This window comes from Trachinotus anak, unplaced genomic scaffold (assembly GCF_046630095.1).
Source record: "Trachinotus anak isolate AG129_WGS33_773 ecotype Australia unplaced genomic scaffold, CSIRO_AGI_Tana_v1 ptg000013l, whole genome shotgun sequence".
NCBI lineage: Eukaryota > Metazoa > Chordata > Actinopteri > Carangiformes > Carangidae > Trachinotus > Trachinotus anak.
The window spans coordinates 8,483,633-8,501,546 of record NW_027273864.1 but is presented as its reverse complement, the minus strand read 5'-3'; the positions used below and the strand labels follow the sequence as shown (position 1 = coordinate 8,501,546).

General features: G+C 43.5%; 1 protein-coding gene across 2 annotated transcripts in view; it reads left to right on the top strand.

Annotated features, from left to right (window-relative positions):
- The first annotated feature begins 9,251 nt into the window (after positions 1 to 9,251).
- fgd5a (FYVE, RhoGEF and PH domain containing 5a) overlaps positions 9,252 to 17,914 on the top strand; it is a 36,202-nt gene continuing 27,539 nt past the window's right edge. For both annotated transcript variants that reach the window (XM_071493784.1, XM_071493783.1), the window contains exons 1-2: positions 9,252 to 9,527; positions 11,375 to 14,147. In XM_071493784.1, coding sequence (XP_071349885.1) covers positions 9,518 to 9,527; positions 11,375 to 14,147 — 2,783 coding nt within the window. In that variant the 5' untranslated portion in view covers positions 9,252 to 9,517. The remainder of the gene's footprint in view (positions 9,528 to 11,374; positions 14,148 to 17,914) is intronic.

Genomic DNA, 17,914 nt, shown 5'->3' with positions numbered 1-17,914 from the left:
ATGCTTTCCAGAGGATGAATCTGGTTTTGGTGAGTTCCTGACTTTTCCTCTTGTGCCACCATGAGATTCACATCTGTGACTTTAAGAGACATGTCTTGAAAACTATTTGATGGATTGCCATGAAAACTAGTACAGACATTCATGTCCCCCCTCAGGATGAGTTGTTATAACTTTGGTGACCCTCTGACTTTTCATTTAGCTGCATCATCAGGTCAATATTTCAATGACTCTAATACAAAGTACAGCGCCTGCCAAACAAATGACGTTCTCCTCAGCCATAGCTGTACTACTTTGTGTATAGTGACAGTGAACATTAAACCTGCCAAGCACAAGCATGCAGCACTGTCACTGTGAGCGTGTTAGCATTAAGCTCAAAGCTCTGCTGTGTCTCAGCACAGCCTCACAGAGCATGGCTGTAAACTGTTCAGGACTACCTGCGATTCGTTTTATCTGAAATAAAACCAGCCTCTTCAAATCTTCTGTACTGTGCTGATATAGATGTTATATCTGCTTCAGGTCTCAAACATGTAAAACTGTAATTATGGCTAATTATATTTGCTGACAAAGTGTAAACTAAACGTTGACATGATGTATTGTAGCCTGCCAAATTCGCCCACCTCCAACCCCATGCATCACAGTGATTGAATAGCTTTAGAGGTATCCACAACATTCACCAATCGCTTGTCTGCCAGGAGTTAAAGTCAATGACATTATGTCTATTTATGTGTTTTGATTAATTGTTAGGAATTGCCTTTTCGGTGCACATCTCCCTGGCGCTTCGAGGGATAGCTGTTGGCAGTCATTACCATAATCATGTTAGTGTTTGGCTCTGCCCTTGTAGTGGCTGTGTCCCATTATAATTCCACACAGTAATGGATGCACATCGGAGATGAGATTGTGACAGCCTTGTCCTCTGCAGGTTAGGACGCTGGTTACAGCTGCACAAGACAAATTCTGTTTTATAAATGTGCTTTCATCTTATCAAACTTGAACTTCATATTTGAAAACATCTTACGGATGAAAATTTGTGATTCTGTGCTCCCTTCTGGCATAAAGTGTTCAGAGGATGTGTCTGTCTTATAACTTACTTTGTGCTCCGCTGACAGTCTCTGCAGGGAGCTCAGTGGCTTGCTGTTAGCTTGCAGCTATCTATCTGACTGAGACATCTCCTGTTCCATCTCAGCGGCCACATAAAGCTCCATTTCCCTGCCTGTCACCGTCCGCCCCGCTCACTGTCTGCCACAAGGACGCAGAGTTTGATAACAGCCACTCCGCCACATATTACATCTCATTTCACCGACACTAGTTGTGCACCTACGCTGTAAGACCCGAGCACACCTCACCCCTTGACCTCACCTTATGAGAGTAATGAAAAGTGCAGCTGTGGTTAAATGTAGGCCACCTCCCAGCGCGCACACACGTTCACACCTCCCAAAGGCAGGAGGGGAAAAATGCTGAAAGGTGTCGTTGTGAAAGGGAGCAGGGGTTTGTTTAGCACAATAAGCATGTGTCCATCCTGAGGAGAACAGGAATCCAATAGTGAGTTTTACCCCGAGGATGATATCTCCCATTTTATGGCCTGTTTATGTCTGTGTTAGCACAAACTTTGTAATGGAGCTCATAAAATGTGCATACTGCTAGAAGGTACAGATTTTCTCACGGTGGGGACCTATGGCTGCCACAATGGAAAGAGCACTGATGCTTGTACTTTCTGAATGTTACTTTTATTTCTTTCATCTTCATATATTCTGCAACACAACTGACAAAATAGAATCATTTGCCTTTATAGCGACACTTTGAAACGATACAATAAAATGTTCTGCTTTGCAATGTCAACACCCACAGAGCGCATGACAAGGTTAAATCAGTTTAATGCAGGATACAGTCTGAAGATGATGATAATGACAGTTGTGCTTCATGACAGTCTGCTGGCTAACTCACTTCAATGACAGCTACGCCGTTTGAATGCATCCATTTAATCCAATCAGCCACATTTCATTAGCTTAGTCTGAATTGTTGCTTCTACTGCAACATGTATTTCTCAATAAGAGTCAGATATGTTTTGCCATGACTTTGGGTTGAATTTGACTTCACTACAGGGGAACCAAACTCAATTGAATAAAACATGACAAAAAAATGAATGCGATCTGGCTATGACCTCAGCTGTGCTTCACCTCTAGGTGCCATTTAACCACATTAGAGGGAAATGGAAGAAAAAAAAACACACACACAAAATATATGTTTGTCAACCTATGCACACACATATATGCACACTCACATAAAATCCAAACAAATATTTCAACCTGTACACACGACACTTAAAAAGACACTTTTTCTACTACAATATATCTTTATTACGGACTTCAGCTTAAAGTGGCTCCATCACCTGACATTTAAATCTCAGTTATTGCTCTGGCGCCACAGTGCTGAATTCATAAACCAATACGACACAGCAGAGCCAAGACCCCGCTCAAGAAAACGAGCGTGGGCATTACAGACAATGGCCGCTGGGTCAATGAGGGGTGAGGAAAGAAAGTGAGTCCCAAGGGATGGAGCAAGAGGGATTTTCACTGCGCCAAATAATGACAACTCAGGCAATATCACCCTGCCAATGTGTTGTGACGACAGTAACGATTGGTTGCGGTGCGTTGTATCAAAGCTGACCCTTTTGACCTCCATGTTGCCATGGTAACACATCGTCTCTCTGGGAGTGATAGCTGCTGATTGACATCAGCTGACACAGGGTTGAGATTGACACCCATCACCTGGGGCAGATATTACTTATAGATAATGTTACTTTAAGTGTCCTCTCCTTCATCCGTTTCCCACTGAGAAACAGATGAGCGCACAACAAGGTCTCTGCAGGTCAACGGCTTTTTCATTATCACCAGTTTAACCACACCACCAGACTGTAGCAATGTTGTGACCTATACATTGTTGTCGTGATAAATTGCGCGATCAAATGTACGCACTGAGGCATATTCCACACTTTGATGGTTTTGCAGCTTCCCTAAATGAAAATTGACCGTGCTGTTTGTGCTGATGTCGGTAGAAAACCCTCCAGTTTGTATATGAAGCATCCCCCCCTCCAAGCCGTCACCACACCCCTCATCCCCTGAGGCTCACTGCGCATGAGAATACACAAGCTGCCCGACTAAAACCACCTCAGCAAAATATCTGACCAGAGACAGGACAGCTAGACCACTCATGTCCCTTGAGTGTGAGGCCATGAGAAAGAGATGAAAAGAGAAACAAAGGTAAAGAAAAAAAGCGCGTGAAAGAGGACAATACTGAGAATGACAGAGGAAGAGAGAGAAAAGAATAAGCAAAGTCAAATATATTCAAATAAACCTCTCTATCCTGACAAAATAGCTTTCTATAGGGTCACCTTGTGCTCACAGGACAGACATCTCCTGGGAAAAAACTGTCCTGTCAAAGGAAAATTCACCATGATCTGACGTGATGTTGGCACAGCAGACATACAGAAAGGACACAATTACACACAGGTCATGCATGTGGAGAACAAAATGAGTTGCCTAGAGTGATGTTATAGAAGGGAGGAGTTGTAAAAAGGATAGTACTTGTAAGTCTAACGGTGTATATTTTTCTTATTGTCAACAAATCCCATAAAAACATCAAAACCATCAATGAGTGTGTCCTACTAACAAGTAAACTCTTTATAGCATGTTCCTCAAATGTGTAATAATCCACAGAAAAAAATAGTCCCCAACAAATGCCCTATTTGAACAACCTTTGCTATAATCAAAATTGTTCAGTTTAGTTTTATGAATTTATTTAAAAATAAAAAATTTAAAGTACACCATCATTATTAAAAGTTTAAGTCCTCATGGGAACAAATGGGTTGAGAGTCACAGACAGGTCGGGGAACTCCAACGAACACACTGTTGTCTTTTCAGAGGATTCGGTGACACGACAAATAACAAAACTGTAGAATATTAGCAGCCTTATCTTTTAAATATGTATTTGAATGGTTTTATTTCCAAAGTCTAAAAGTTCATGTACAGAACAGAGATACACAGTGTGAGTAAAAATAAAAAAGTAATACGCAAAAATAACACAATGATCCAGAATAGAAACCTACATTTAATGTCATTTTGAAATATTAATTAAATGACAAATAATTTTTTCATGATTTAAATTTCAAACGATGCTCAAACTTACTTTCTGTCACTATGACAGTACATGTCTTATATTACATGAACAGCAAGTCTTATCTGAGTACAAAACATACATGACCAGTGAGTTAAAATGACTGTTAGGGTACAAAGACTAATATGAACTTAATCTTATTTCAATGCAGATCTCTCATTTCCTGTCTGTCAGCGACCTGTCTTGATTAGAAAGGACTTAATTATTCCAAAACAAAAGCCGAGTGGAGACACAAAAGCGAGGTTGTCGCGCTGGCTGTTGATATTGTTCTATCAGACAGCTCGAAGGGAGGAAGTCCTCTGTCTGAGCTGCCAGGCCTGGGTGTTTTTTGGTGGGGGGGGGGGGTCCTGGGGATAAGAGACCGCCCTGTTATCTTTGTGTAAAAGGTCACATAGGTCTGGCGGAAGAAGCAAAAGCAACAACCATCTGTGTTTTCCACACAGCTATCTAGACCAATGAGAGCCAGGCTGAGTGAACACACACATGCACACAGACATCACATCGCTCACTCATATCTGTGCACACGGGCAGCATGATGAAAGATGCATTGTCAGAAGAAGTTGGAAAGCCCCCAGATATGTTTTCCCTCTCGTGATGTGTGTGTTTGAGTATAGTTGTTTTTGTAACACAAACACTTTATGCACATGCTGTCGCTTGGAATGAATCGCACTGATTTATCAAAGGTTTGACTTATGGTTTGTGCTGATATTATGCAGAATGCCATGTGTTTTCTGTTCAAGTTGCAAACCTTCAAGGATAAGGACTCTGACATATCACAAAGCAATACAATTTAGCTCTACAGTGAATTCCATCCTAACTACTGACAGACACATTTAAGCCTCGCATTGTGTGGTTAAATGACAGAGTTTGTTTCGCTGCATGCTGTTACATAAGTCATACAGTGCGCTCTCGACTTGCGTGAGACTGTATAAAAGCTCTGCCAAAGACGTGTGTTTCACTAGCAGGAGTACCTGCATCCGCCCAGTCTCCTTTGGCTAAGAAATGTGAAAACACTCACAGGAAGAGTAAATTCTGGCTCGGGGATTTTTTCATGATCCTATTGTTTTCCCTCCAGATCCTTTAGCGCTGTACACAATCAGAACGGTGGTTGTGGATAGCACACATACTTGCTTTATGTTGGCTCATATGTAGGCATGTACGACAAACATGTGCGTGAACATGCATTAACACACACCTGAAACGCTCAGAGCAGAGAAATTCTTATATTGAGGAAATATGTAATGCAGTAGCAGAGACCACACAAACTCAACAATCTCTCACAATGAAAAGCCTCCACAGTGCTCATTAATCTATGACACCAGAAGCCAGTGTATAATGTTTTGACTGAGCTATTGTGCTTTATTTTGAAAGGACATAAATGCTTCTTTTTTTATTGTAGGGCTCCATGAGAATTTAATTTTGAACCAGTAAATCATTGTTTTTACAGTGCAGCTTGGAGGCTTGTCTGTGCAGCAATAGAGAAAAAGAATAACAAATTCATCTGTTATCAGACTCTGACCTACTCTCTGGGCTTCAGGCTAATTAACGGCAGTGTGACAGCTATTGTGCTGCAGCCATGGCCTTTTACTACAGAGAAATAAGACTTTGTTTTTCGGTAATGGAGTAATGCTGCCACTTTATCTTAGAGTGGGCTAGACTTAACACAAACAGCACTGCCGAAATTACAACTTAAATGTGACCTAATGAGCCACTGACACACCACTCAGTCACCATTTGGATAAGTTGTGTGTTAATTTTTTTTTAAGTGCTTACACATGGGAGAAACCCACAATGTGATGACTACAGCACAGAAACAATAACATACCTCAAACATTTTTGAATGTAATATAATGTCTCTTTGTTATTCAAATGACAAGAATGATATAGGCCAGTTTCATTGATTTGTTGAGGTCTGCAGGTCCTGTGGGGAATTAATCCTGTATTTGCCGCTTTTTTTGCTCCACCTGTCTACTGTAAAGCTCTGCAGTGTGTGTGTGTGTGTGTGTGTGTGTGTGTGTGTGTGTGTGTGTGTGTGTGCGTGTGCATGCAAAGGCAGTCACTGAAGGGGAGGGGGAGGGGGGATGTGGCTTTATATTGTTGGGAGAGTGGAGTACACACTGCTGACAATGGGGTTTTCTTATTTCACTCAGGTTACACAAAACTATTTTTATGCTAAAAGACACCTGCATTTCTCGGGTACCAGCGGTTGATGTGGTTTCGTTTAATAATGCATCAGCTCTCTTGTCGCAGTTCTTTGTCAAAAACAACCAAACTCCATTAATCCTAAAATCATCTCTGCACTCTTCAGTTTTCTGACATTTTAATAAAGTACATATGCCCTGCTCCAAAGTCTTTTAATCAGGATCTAAAGCTCAGAGCAAATACACATATCTCAGAGGAGCACTCCTTACTGGCTGTGCACGGCTGGCAATCAATAAATCATGTCAATAATGATTCGATCCATTACAGCAGTCAAATGCTTTGCCATCCAATTACAAAAGTGTTTAGGTCACTTTAAAGAGTGAAAGACCTCTGCCTGATTGTACTTGAGTATCACATAAATCAATACCTGAACTTAATACACTACAACTCATTTGCATAACGGTCTGATTAAGTGCCTTCTTTTCTTAGAAATTAATCCTGTAGCAAAGCTGCCACTGGCACACGCTAATGTATCACACTGTGGCATAACAGGGCAAAAATCAAAACATGTGCTTTCCAGTAATCAGCTGCATGAAAGTGTGATGTCACATGGCTTTTAGTCTCACAGGGGAATAAAAACACTCAGCACATCCATTCAGTTCAGTGTCCACTCTCTGGCAAAGCAGGTGTTATGGATTGTCTCAGCTCTGGGAACAAGTTGCTGACCCCTTCCCCTGATCCCTTTCCTGTTTGGCGTTCTGTGTGTGCAGCCGAGTGGAGGGGAGATGGAGTCAGTGTGTTCACTGCTACTACGGCATGTTTTTCCTAATATCTCCATTCCCCTTTTTTTTTCGTCCAGTCAAGTCATGTTCCAGGTGGGGTGACAGAGCGCAGCACACAGCCAGAAGCCGTCCAGGAAATTTGTGTCCTCCGTCCAAAAACATGTTTTGACCGTCTGTGCCACATCTGGAGGGATATTTACTCCTAAAGCCATTCTTCTCTGCGCTCACATGACACAATACTCTTGACAGGTTCTATTTGCACACCCTGCAAAGGCAAAACATATTTTTATCAAAATGAAAGCAAAAAAAAAATAAGGTCATGTGTAGCAATTGTGAGTGGAATACTCTTGAGAGGCACATTTGGCACTGCCAAAAGACCAGAGTGGAGCTATCTTTAGTCGTCCAATTCAAAAACAAAAGGTTGGGTTTATGGCAGCTATAAATGTGCTATATTGACGCATTAAAAACTGTCTTGGCTTCAACACTCCAGTCATTACAGTATCACATTGTGACATGTGGAAACAAAACAACTGAGTCACTGTGATCTAATTGTTTTGGTGGTGTTGCAAAATACATTAGTCAGCATCCTATTTACACATATAAACAGCTTAATTGCTGCAGCAAGCACAATGGTTGCATCTTCAACACAAATGTTTGCATAATTAATACCCTCTTTAGTGACACGCTTAATAATTTAGAAATGTATCATTCCATACACCAAAATGTTTAGTCTTTAATAGGATTAGCTTCATGCAAATGCAAAGACAACACGAGGTGATTATGAAATGCACTCTCTAACCACCTCTTAGACACTGGTAGAGCTTTGCACCTGCAGCAGGGCTCAATCCGTCCTGCACCAAACCATCTGGAATGGGAATTTTGCTGTGTGTGTAATGTATGGGTCTGTGTGCCACTGCAGCAGTCAGGACCAGAGCCCCACTGTGATACAGCACAGCTGATTCTTTTATTGTGCTTCTCTACTCAATCACTATCCACTCTCCTGTAAAAGTCCCTGAGGTCTGCTGCGCTGTTTGACCTTCAAGTGTGTACAAGAGAAGAAGAAAAGGAAAAAAAAAAAGAGGTGAGTTATTCCCCTCCCAATGTGTGGGCGTTTAACCAGCATTGGGAGCTGTCAAATCAAAGACCCCAAGTGGGCGACGATCCCAGCCTCCCAGTGTGTTGCACAAGGTGCGTCTGTCCTTGAAAGCCCACCACGGGTCCCATGACTGGAGCTGGTCAAAGTTTGTCTGTTCCTCGAACCATCAGGCACCAGTCACTCAGCTCTGTTAGAGGCTGCCGAAGGGGTTAACACCGCCAACCTTTCCCATCTGTTGCTAGGGAAGTGTTGCCTGTTGTGCAGGAAACAGGGAGAGCGGTTTCCTGTTATGAAGAAAGGTTTTTAAAGGGTTGCATTCATTCAATCATGCAACAGATGCCGCGCCAGGAAGCCCGGCCAATAGCAAAAGCTTTGGTGTCCTAGAGAAACTGTTTTTGGAAACTGCTTTTAGGAACCTCTCTATGCACTGTTCTGGTTCAGGAAATAATCCACGAGCAAAAACATGTCGGAGAAAACAGTGAGAAGAATCAGTGCTTGACTTCTGGCCATAACCCTCTCCACTCATTCCAAGCATGCAAAGTATGGCATGACACAGTCCAGTAGCTCATGTAACGCTGCGGATCTGAACTTCTAACATCTGTAGCTGTGGCATCGATGGGACATGTGCCATGGACAGCGAAACGTGGGCAGCTATGATTTAAGACAATGATATTATTCGCACAAAATCGGTCGCTTCAGATGTACAAGCTGTCATCAGCTCAGTAAAACACTGGGGATGAAGTGTGGCTTATATTTGTAATCCGCATCTCCCACGCTGAGTGGGTTTGGTCTAATAATTTTCAATGACTACACCGCCTTTAGAATAGGCTGTGGCGCCGTTGGACACATCTGTGGAGCAGACAAAATGAAGTAAAACATGAAATAAAACATGACCCGATGCGAAAACAGTAGTCCAATAATGCTCTCTGTAGTGGAGCTCATAGAGGAAACAGAGATACAACGGCGCGCACTGAAATAATGAAACGTACGAAGCAGTGAGTTCGCTCCGTGGTCCTGCCTCAGGAAGCGCCAAGCAGCACCTCCCGCTTCCACGCAGGAGCGCACCACTTTCCTGTCGCATCAGCGCTGGAGACGCACGCCGGCTGAGGGCTCCGCCGCTCGCTCTGCCGACACGGGCGTCCTCCTCAAGAAGACTACACCTGCAGAAAAACCAAGACGAAAATGCCCCTCAACTCTTGCACTGCGACTTGATTTCCCCGCAATGTGTTTGTATTTGAGTGAAGTTTCCACGTCATTTGGAGGGACGCCGTCGGTGCGGGGAAACATGAGGATAACTGTCGGATCCCGTGGATGATGATGTCCCACAATGAACGCAGGTTGGTTGTGCATCTTTTACGCTCACGTTAAAAGTCCAGAAACCAAACTTTAAATGTATTTTTTTATATATGGTAAAGGAAGTGGTAGAGAGCGTGTGTTGATTTATGAAACTGGTGATCTGACTGAAAATATTTCATCTGTTCATTTGCACAAATTAACATGCGAATTAATATCCATTGCAACTTGATGTTTCCTGTTGTAATGTTTAAAATAAATTAGTACACCGATAAAAATGAAACATCAGCACAACTGTGGATTGATCTGTTTTCCCCCCAACAACAATTGTAATACAATGAATAATATGTACACAATTTTGAACTGGTTTATAGCCATAGTTCTGGATTAGCATGAGTATCAGTAAAGTTGATTTTAATGAAGGTCTCCGCTGAAAAAATGTTCTGTTCTAGTATTGGGGTTAAATAGGATTATAATCCATATCTGTGACAGTAGACAGAGCCATTGTTCTGTGCTGTCCTGTGTAGTGTCTGTGTATTAATCATTCGTCAAAAGTAAGAAGTTGAGAAATGGCTCTCATGTATGTGCTTTGTGTGTGATAACATTTTTCAAAGAAAGTTGTAATTCTAAAAATGAAATCCATTTTTATTGTACCAACATGTCACTTCAGATTTTAAACATATCCGGTAAGTTTAGCACAGCCAAGGTCCCTGTGTCTATCTCTTCCTCTGTTTTAGAAACATTTGTTTTAATTGAATTCTTGTTGCATAATTCATATCCTGTTGTTTGCAGTTGGGTGCTTTGTCAGACTGGGGCCCTTGTTTTCTCTCCCAGTTTTATTGTTCTTTGACGCACTCAAAAGACCTTTCCCCCCCAAAAAAAGTGTGTGTATCTATATGTGTGTGCGTGTGTGTGTATGTTTCGTGAGAATCGGGGAAGAATGACGAGAAGGAAGTCCATTTGTGTTGTGAAAATGTGTACTCCTGGAGAGGTCCATGGAGGAGTGATGAGGGGCCATGCTGTTAATGTCCTTCCCCCCATGGACATCCTGTGTGGAGTCCTGTTTGTAGGCTCTGCTGGAATTCTTAAAAGCAAGAGCATGGTGACATTCATAGAGAAAATATATGTATACCCATCACAAGAAAAATCACATTCAAACTAATGTTCTTGAGAGAGAGAGAAAGAGAGAGAGGGAGAGAGAGCGAGAGAGGCAGACACACTGGCAGAAAGAAAGAGAGAGAAAACACTCAGAGATAGCCAGAGTGCACACAGGGTTTAATAGGATGTGCGTCAGGGCAGGTACTAAATAACAGGAAGAGACTAGGGGTGTACACACTTTGTTAAGTACGGGTGTGTTTCATGACATTACTAAATTTCACAAGCCGTACTCTTTAATGACTTAACAATTTTTTAAATTTATCCAAACGAAAGTCTAAATTGAAAATCAAGACGTGGTGCCCAGTGTCAAAATTAGGATGATTAGAGACTTACTGTGAACTGTAACCATCCCTTATGTTGCCATTTCAATGTGCATAAGGACGTTCGTAAACGCATATGAAATCGTTGCACAAATTATCTCTCAAATAATTGTTTATCCGATCCTGCTATAAGCCACCAACCTGCATGTGTCATCTCCCAGACGGGGAGATGTTATTGTTCCTCCTGTAAGTACCCTGTGGCTCTGTTGTTTTTCCTGCTGATAATGTCCCCTGCAGCATTCAGCATGTCTCTGACTACTGCACAGGTCTGGGCTTCCCCTTTGCTCTCTTCACAGAAACAGGGCCTACATTATTATCCCTAGGTAGTAAGTAAACAGTAAAAAGTACCAAAGAAATGAAAATGTTCTTTGTGTTGTTATAACCGTTTTTTAATTAATTTCACTCTTGTGCAGATTTTCAAAATCCGCTGCAAGTCCCTCAGCCAAAGGTCCGCAGTCATCTGACCATCAAAGTACAGTCCAAGCTGATGTCCAGGCCGTGTCCCCGTGTCCGTGGTCCAAAACCTCCTGTCGCCCCCAAGCCAAAACCCCTGCATGAGTCTCACCCACAGGGGGAGCCCTGTCCCCCACAGAGCCTCAGTAACGGAGACCTGGTTCACTCTGATGGGGAGACTGAAGATCTCCATGAGATGGCTGAGGAGAATCAGGACCAGGAGGAGGACCATGAGGCTAATGACAATGGCACAGAAGACAATGACAAAGAGGACACAGTAGAAACCGAGGAAGAAACAGATAAAGAAGTAGACATATTAGAAAATGATGGTGACATAGACAGCATTGGCTCTCAGGACACACTCAAAGGAGATGATGGTTCTGCTGTTGACACTACTGAAGATGAAAACACTGACAATGACTTGAAACAGTCTGAAGGTGGCAATCACACTGATGATGAGAATACATCAACACCCTCTCTTCTTCTGACTGAAACAGAGGATGAAGCAGGAGAAGACGAAGGAGGGGAGCAACAGAGTTTTTGTAAAAAGACTGAAATACCCTTTGATTCTACAGGAACCTCTGAGGGGCAAAACCTTGATCAAACAGAGTCACTCAGTCAGGGTGACAAGGACAATGATATTGGACTTAATGAAGCAGACGGTGACCAAAGTGAGGACTGTTTGCAGTGTGACTCTCTCGCAGACAAGACTGAGATGGAGGCTGGAGGATTTGCATTTGGATTCAGCGTGCTTCCAACTGTAACCGAGGAGTATCCCTACGATGTGATTGGCCCCACTGATGATGCGAGTGATACATGTGAGTCATGTGATCCGGCCGAAACAGGGGATACAGAGGTATGGCAACCAGAACGGGCCACCAAGGACCTCTCTGGCTGTTTTCGATTCACATCCAGCACTGAGGATGTGTTTGGGCCTTATTCAGTCATTGAAGCTGTTCCAGAAGATATGTCCGCCACTGCTGACCCCGAGTGGAGTCAGGATGATACTGATGACAAACCTTCACATGACCTGCAAACACCAGGTGCTTCTAACCAGGAACCTTACTATGTGTCATCAGATGATGTGGACAAGCTAGAGGACAAGCAAGCCCTCTCAGACCAGGGTGAGACTGAGGAGAGCCCTGAGCAGTCGGATCAGCACAACGACAAAGCAAAGGACGGTGAGTCAGCAGATGAGTATGCAGACATTGACGATTCACTCTGTCCTAAAGATGACTTCGAGCAGTTGGAGTGTGTCTCATCAGAGGATTATGTTGAGATAGGCGATGACGATGAGGAGGAAGAAATAGAAAAGAAACATATCAAAGGAAAAAGTGCAAAAGAGAGAACGGCTAAACGAGAGCAGGCCTTCCACAGCCAGAGAAAAAGCTGTCAGCCACGCCTCAGGCTGTGCAACATCACAGTGCCATCAGACCTAGACCTGGGCCGCACCCCAGAGCTCACCAACAGAGTGGTGTTTGCCCACACCACTGAGGCCTTTGAAGAAGACATTGAGGAACTGGACTGCCATATTGTGCCTTACTATGAGGACACAGACTCTGACAGTGAAGAGCATATATATGAAGAGGCAGGGTTTGACTCAGAAGGGGAGAACTTTGTAACACTCGATCGGAAGACTATTGTCACACGGTCACGCTCTTATTCTGGAAAAGTTTCAGGTTGTGTCCCAGAAACTGTACCAGAAGAGACAGGGACAGAGTACCAGACTCATGACTACTGTACAGTGGCCTTGGATAAGAACAGTGAATCACTCAGCCATTCACAGCAGCCTGGGGTCAACTGTGTGATCCCGTCTATGAAGTCTCGGCGCTTCTTGTTATACTCCCGCTCTGCAGAGGGTCCAGAATTGTCCTTAACCACTTCAACAGAGATCAACCACTCTCTGAAGGATGAGATCAGGATGAGGAGGAAAGATGATACCCTTTCCCTCCCATGTGTCATAACCTCTTCTGGAAGCTTTTCCCAGCGTAGCCATCAATCCTCCAGTGGTGTTTCCACACCAACCTCTCTAGTGGACATCCCACCACCCTTTGAGCTGGCATATATCACTAAAAGACCAGTCACCAAGAGTTCCCCATCCCTCCTGATCCAGCATGAACCCAGTGACATACCCAAGAAGAAGAAGTCTTCATTTAAACGCTTTCTGGCGCTCAAGTTCAAGAGGAAGACAGATTCAAAGGGTTTCAGTGATGGAAGTGTCCGCTCTTCACGTTCCTCTTCCGAGTCCAGCCACCATGGCCCAGCAAGAGTCATCGAGCTTGATCGTAGGAGCACCGGCAGCTCTCCTCAGCTCCAGTCCCGTATGGTGAACCCCCAGCAGCGTCTCTCAGACTTGCCATCCACCTTTGTCCTCTACAATGACCACCAGAGGAGGAAAGGTGACCCCAAAGCTTACGGCAGGAGCGTCTCCAGAGTGGAGTCCTTTGAGGAACGCTCTCGCCGCTCTGTCATGCCACTGCCTATGACCAAACCCCGTTCCATCTCCTTCCCCAGCGCAGACACCTCAGACTATGAAAACATCCCAGCCATGAGCTCAGACTATGAGAACATCCAGATCCCAGGCAGGCCCACCAGATCCCACACAGTGACTGAGTTTTTTGAGGGTCCAAACCGCACAACAGCTGCCTGTAATGAGAATGATGGATATGTGGATATGAACAGTTTCCCCGGGATTGAAAGCAAACTCCAGACATCGAAAGTAGACACTGAAAGGTATAGTAATCAGTCATTTAATTAAAATGGTTTTGTATCATCTCAAATGAACTTTAAACGGTTGATTCAGCCAAATTCAAAAATCACATACAGTATGTTACCATACTAGTGGTATCTAGCCATACCGGTTCTTTTGGTTTTATTTGACCATGTTTGGAGATATATGTGTTATAATATCTGCTTCCAAATCACAAGGTTGACACATACCTACACCAGTGGAGTTGAATGCTGTTTTGTTTGTGGTGCTTACAGCTTTGAAAATTAGATCTACTCTAGATAAACTGCAGACCTCATTGTGAGTAGTTTGAAGAAATACTCCCGGCAAACTGTGGACAGTGTTATTGCTGAATTTTATAAATGTAATTTTTTTCAATACTATAAACACCCCAGATGTAATTCCATTCACCTACATTGTATTTCAGAGGCAGATAGCTCAAAACAGGGGCAAATAAAACCAAAACCTTCTGCGTGGCTCAGTGTGTAAACTGAGTGTAATGATCCTTTCTTACAAAAGTACAAAGCGTTTACCCATGACTAATAATTAGACTGAATGAGTCAATTTACTAATTAGTCTATTAATTGATTAGTTAATTGGCAGATTTATATTTTGACAATGAATTAATCATTGAAACCACTTTTCAATCATTTTAATCAAATGCAAATCTATTTTTATTATTTGAAGATTGGACTCTGGGAAACGGGGATAACGGTAATAAAACAGTTGTCAGCTGAGTGTTTTAGTGAATCTTCTTGTACATGCAGGTATTCAATTCTGGAAACAAATCACATCCTGTAATTTCACTTTTCTAGTCCACAGAATAGGTGAGACTTTTTATCACTGGGACAACACTGAAAGTATTCAGCTGAATTGTTAGGCTTGTATCTATCCACTCACAAGTGTAATCTTTACCCCTGAACAGGTGACAGATATTCTTACAATGTATCACAGATGAGCAGGGGCACCTGGCTGAGTAGAATTAGATCTTCCTCTTGTATCCAAGTGTTCAGTGAGAGATGAGCAGCCTGCTGTGTCAGGCACCGCTGGCTTTGGGAAGATGGACAATGCATGTGGGAGAGCTAACTCCTGTTTTTCATTTGGTAGATTTAGAGGTCGCATCTGGTGCCACTGCTGAGGTGATAGAACAGTATGGGCAACTGAGAGGCTCACTAAGCGGAGGTTATTCACATTACAGAAAGTAATTATGGGCCGCAATTAAAAGTGAAACAATGTGGGGGAGTTCTTTTAACACAAGGAAGTGGAGTATGATAAGGGAAAAGGTGAGAGAGCAAGGGGAGGGGATGTGTTAATAGAAGGAGCAGAAGAGTACAAAAACAAAGAGTGTGGTGATAAAGTACGGTAGAAGAGGGGGAGGGGGAAGTAAGAACAGGAGAAAGGGAGCAAGAGCGGTTCTGGTGTAATTGCTCTCCTGTACCTGACACTTATAGTCAAGTTTAGGAGGGCTTTTATTAAAGTAGCTTTCTCTCAAGTGCTTCTCTTTCAATGGACCCTTGAGGGGCCTCAGGATTTACTGCAGTGTGTGATAGAGTGAGGAATCACTGGGGTCACTGTATCAAATTGCCCTGGTCCGTGCCACAGCGTCAGACACTATGGGCCACAGTCCTCCCCCAGTCTTAATAAAATAGTTGTGTTTGATGACCTGTGTGGAGTCAAACAGATGGGCCATTACCAAGACCTCCCTTAAAGGCCCAAGATATTCTTGGGGCAAAATGCGTTTGCATCAGTTTGTTTTTATTTCTTGTGGTGTCCTTTGTTTATAATGTGGAGCTAACTGTTTAATTTTGCAGACTCTCTCTTTTAAAACTATTTCACCTATATAGAAACGGGCTCAGCATGCGTCTCATATCATTTATTTAAGTTTCAAACACATAAAGCTCGTAGTCACCTCTCCTCCAGACATTCTGTGCAGCAGACTCTATACCATGATTTCTCCACTGTTTATGTCCAGTACACATTTAAATGTATACTTTAAATCTCAACATTTGAAACCTTTCTGTTTCGCAGACAATGGTCCCTTAGTGAGGGCTCTTTTTCTCCCAGTGATGTTATCGATGCGGCTCATTGTGTGGTGGATGGTCTCACACCGCTCACAGTGATGCAAAGAAACTATCTCTCCTGTCACTTCATCTTCACCACATTCCCCCTGGAGATGCTTCTGTTGCCAGGGCCACTCTTTGGAGTGTCTGTGTGCATCTGGTTTATGTTTATTTGAGTGCCAGTGCATGTATGTGTGTACGTGTGTGCCCACAATATAACTCATTTGTTGTCAGTGTAGGTGCTTGTCCCTGTCTTTGTGTGTACATCTTGCACCTCATTGCCACAGTCCAGGGCTGCCTAGCTGATGATGGCAGTGATTTATTGAGAACGCATTCAACAGTCAACATGGTTGTAGACCCACAGAGAAACAGATTTTTGTGGTGAGGAAAATGACTGAATGGCCTCAGCGCACTACACATTAAAGGACCATGCCTACGGTAGCAGACACGCATTTTAAAGAGAACTTACAAAGCTGCTGTGACACTGGCCTGGCTTGTTTCCACTCGTGTGATTAATGTATAGCACCGTTCAGACGCTGCTTCAGCACAAGTATTCAGCCTGAGCAAAGAGACATGTTCATTAGCAAGCTTCCATAGTGTACAGTGGAAGAAGAAAAATCACACTAATGATTCATCCCAAGCCTAAACAAGGTGTTTGTTTGTAGGCATGAGTGTGCATATGCATGCATGCAGACTAAGTTACAACTTGGTGCTGCTTTATCAACACCGAAGCTCCTGCCAAGCATGCTGTCTCAGCAGAACTGCTCTTGCCATGAAGCTGTGTAGCAACAAATGAGTTTTGAAAAAGGCATTTTAGCCAAGAAAGCCTACGATTTGTGTTAGTGCTCAACCTAGAGACTGTTAAGTGGTCTTTATGACAACCTACAATACTAATGCAGATGTGTTGTTTTCCCAGTGCACATAGTAACGAGTTTCTCTAGCGGGATCTTCAGTAAGGAACTGCTAATGTGTGCAAAATTGTGCATCTCTAGCTCACCCTGTGGCATCATTTTCACTTCAAACAGTTCGACATGAACCTCTTCAGAGTGATGACAAAGCCCTGCCATAGTCTCTAAAACAGCTCCTCCACCCACTGTTATGTTAGTGTTAGCAGTGATGAGGGAGCCATCTTAAGTACATTGTTGTACTGGGTGTTGGCTGTGTGGCGAGGTGGTGGACAGGGTGTGTCGTTGGCTTGCCAGGCCTGGTGCCTGGGGTCATTGCCAGGTCATCCCCGGGGAGGAAGTGTCCAGCCTAGGAGCTTCCCACCAGCCTGTTTACAGGAAATGCAGGACAAGGGCGGGGCTCTGGTGGGAGGCAGGGAGGTGGAGACAGGGGAGGACAGATAGGATGAAGGTGGGAGAAGGGGGTCAGAGCCGTGGGGTGGAGGTTTCCCAGACTCTCCTTTAAACAACAAGATGAGGCGTGGTCCCTTCAGGAATGCCAGGTCTGCGCTTTTTGTTGCTCATGTTTGTCAGGAATGTCTCTTCTCGCTTCATATACCCCAAAGTGCATGTCTGACTCTGCCGGTACAGTGGCATACAGGATAAATCAACTGGAAACAGGAGAGCAGAGGTTGTAAAACTGTTGCATATGTGACCCTGAATCACAGCCTGTCACATGAGGAGGTTATCGATATCCTAAGCCATCTTCTATCACAACACAGGTGAGGCAGCAGCAGTCGGAGCGCCAGCATCTTCACATATCCCTTC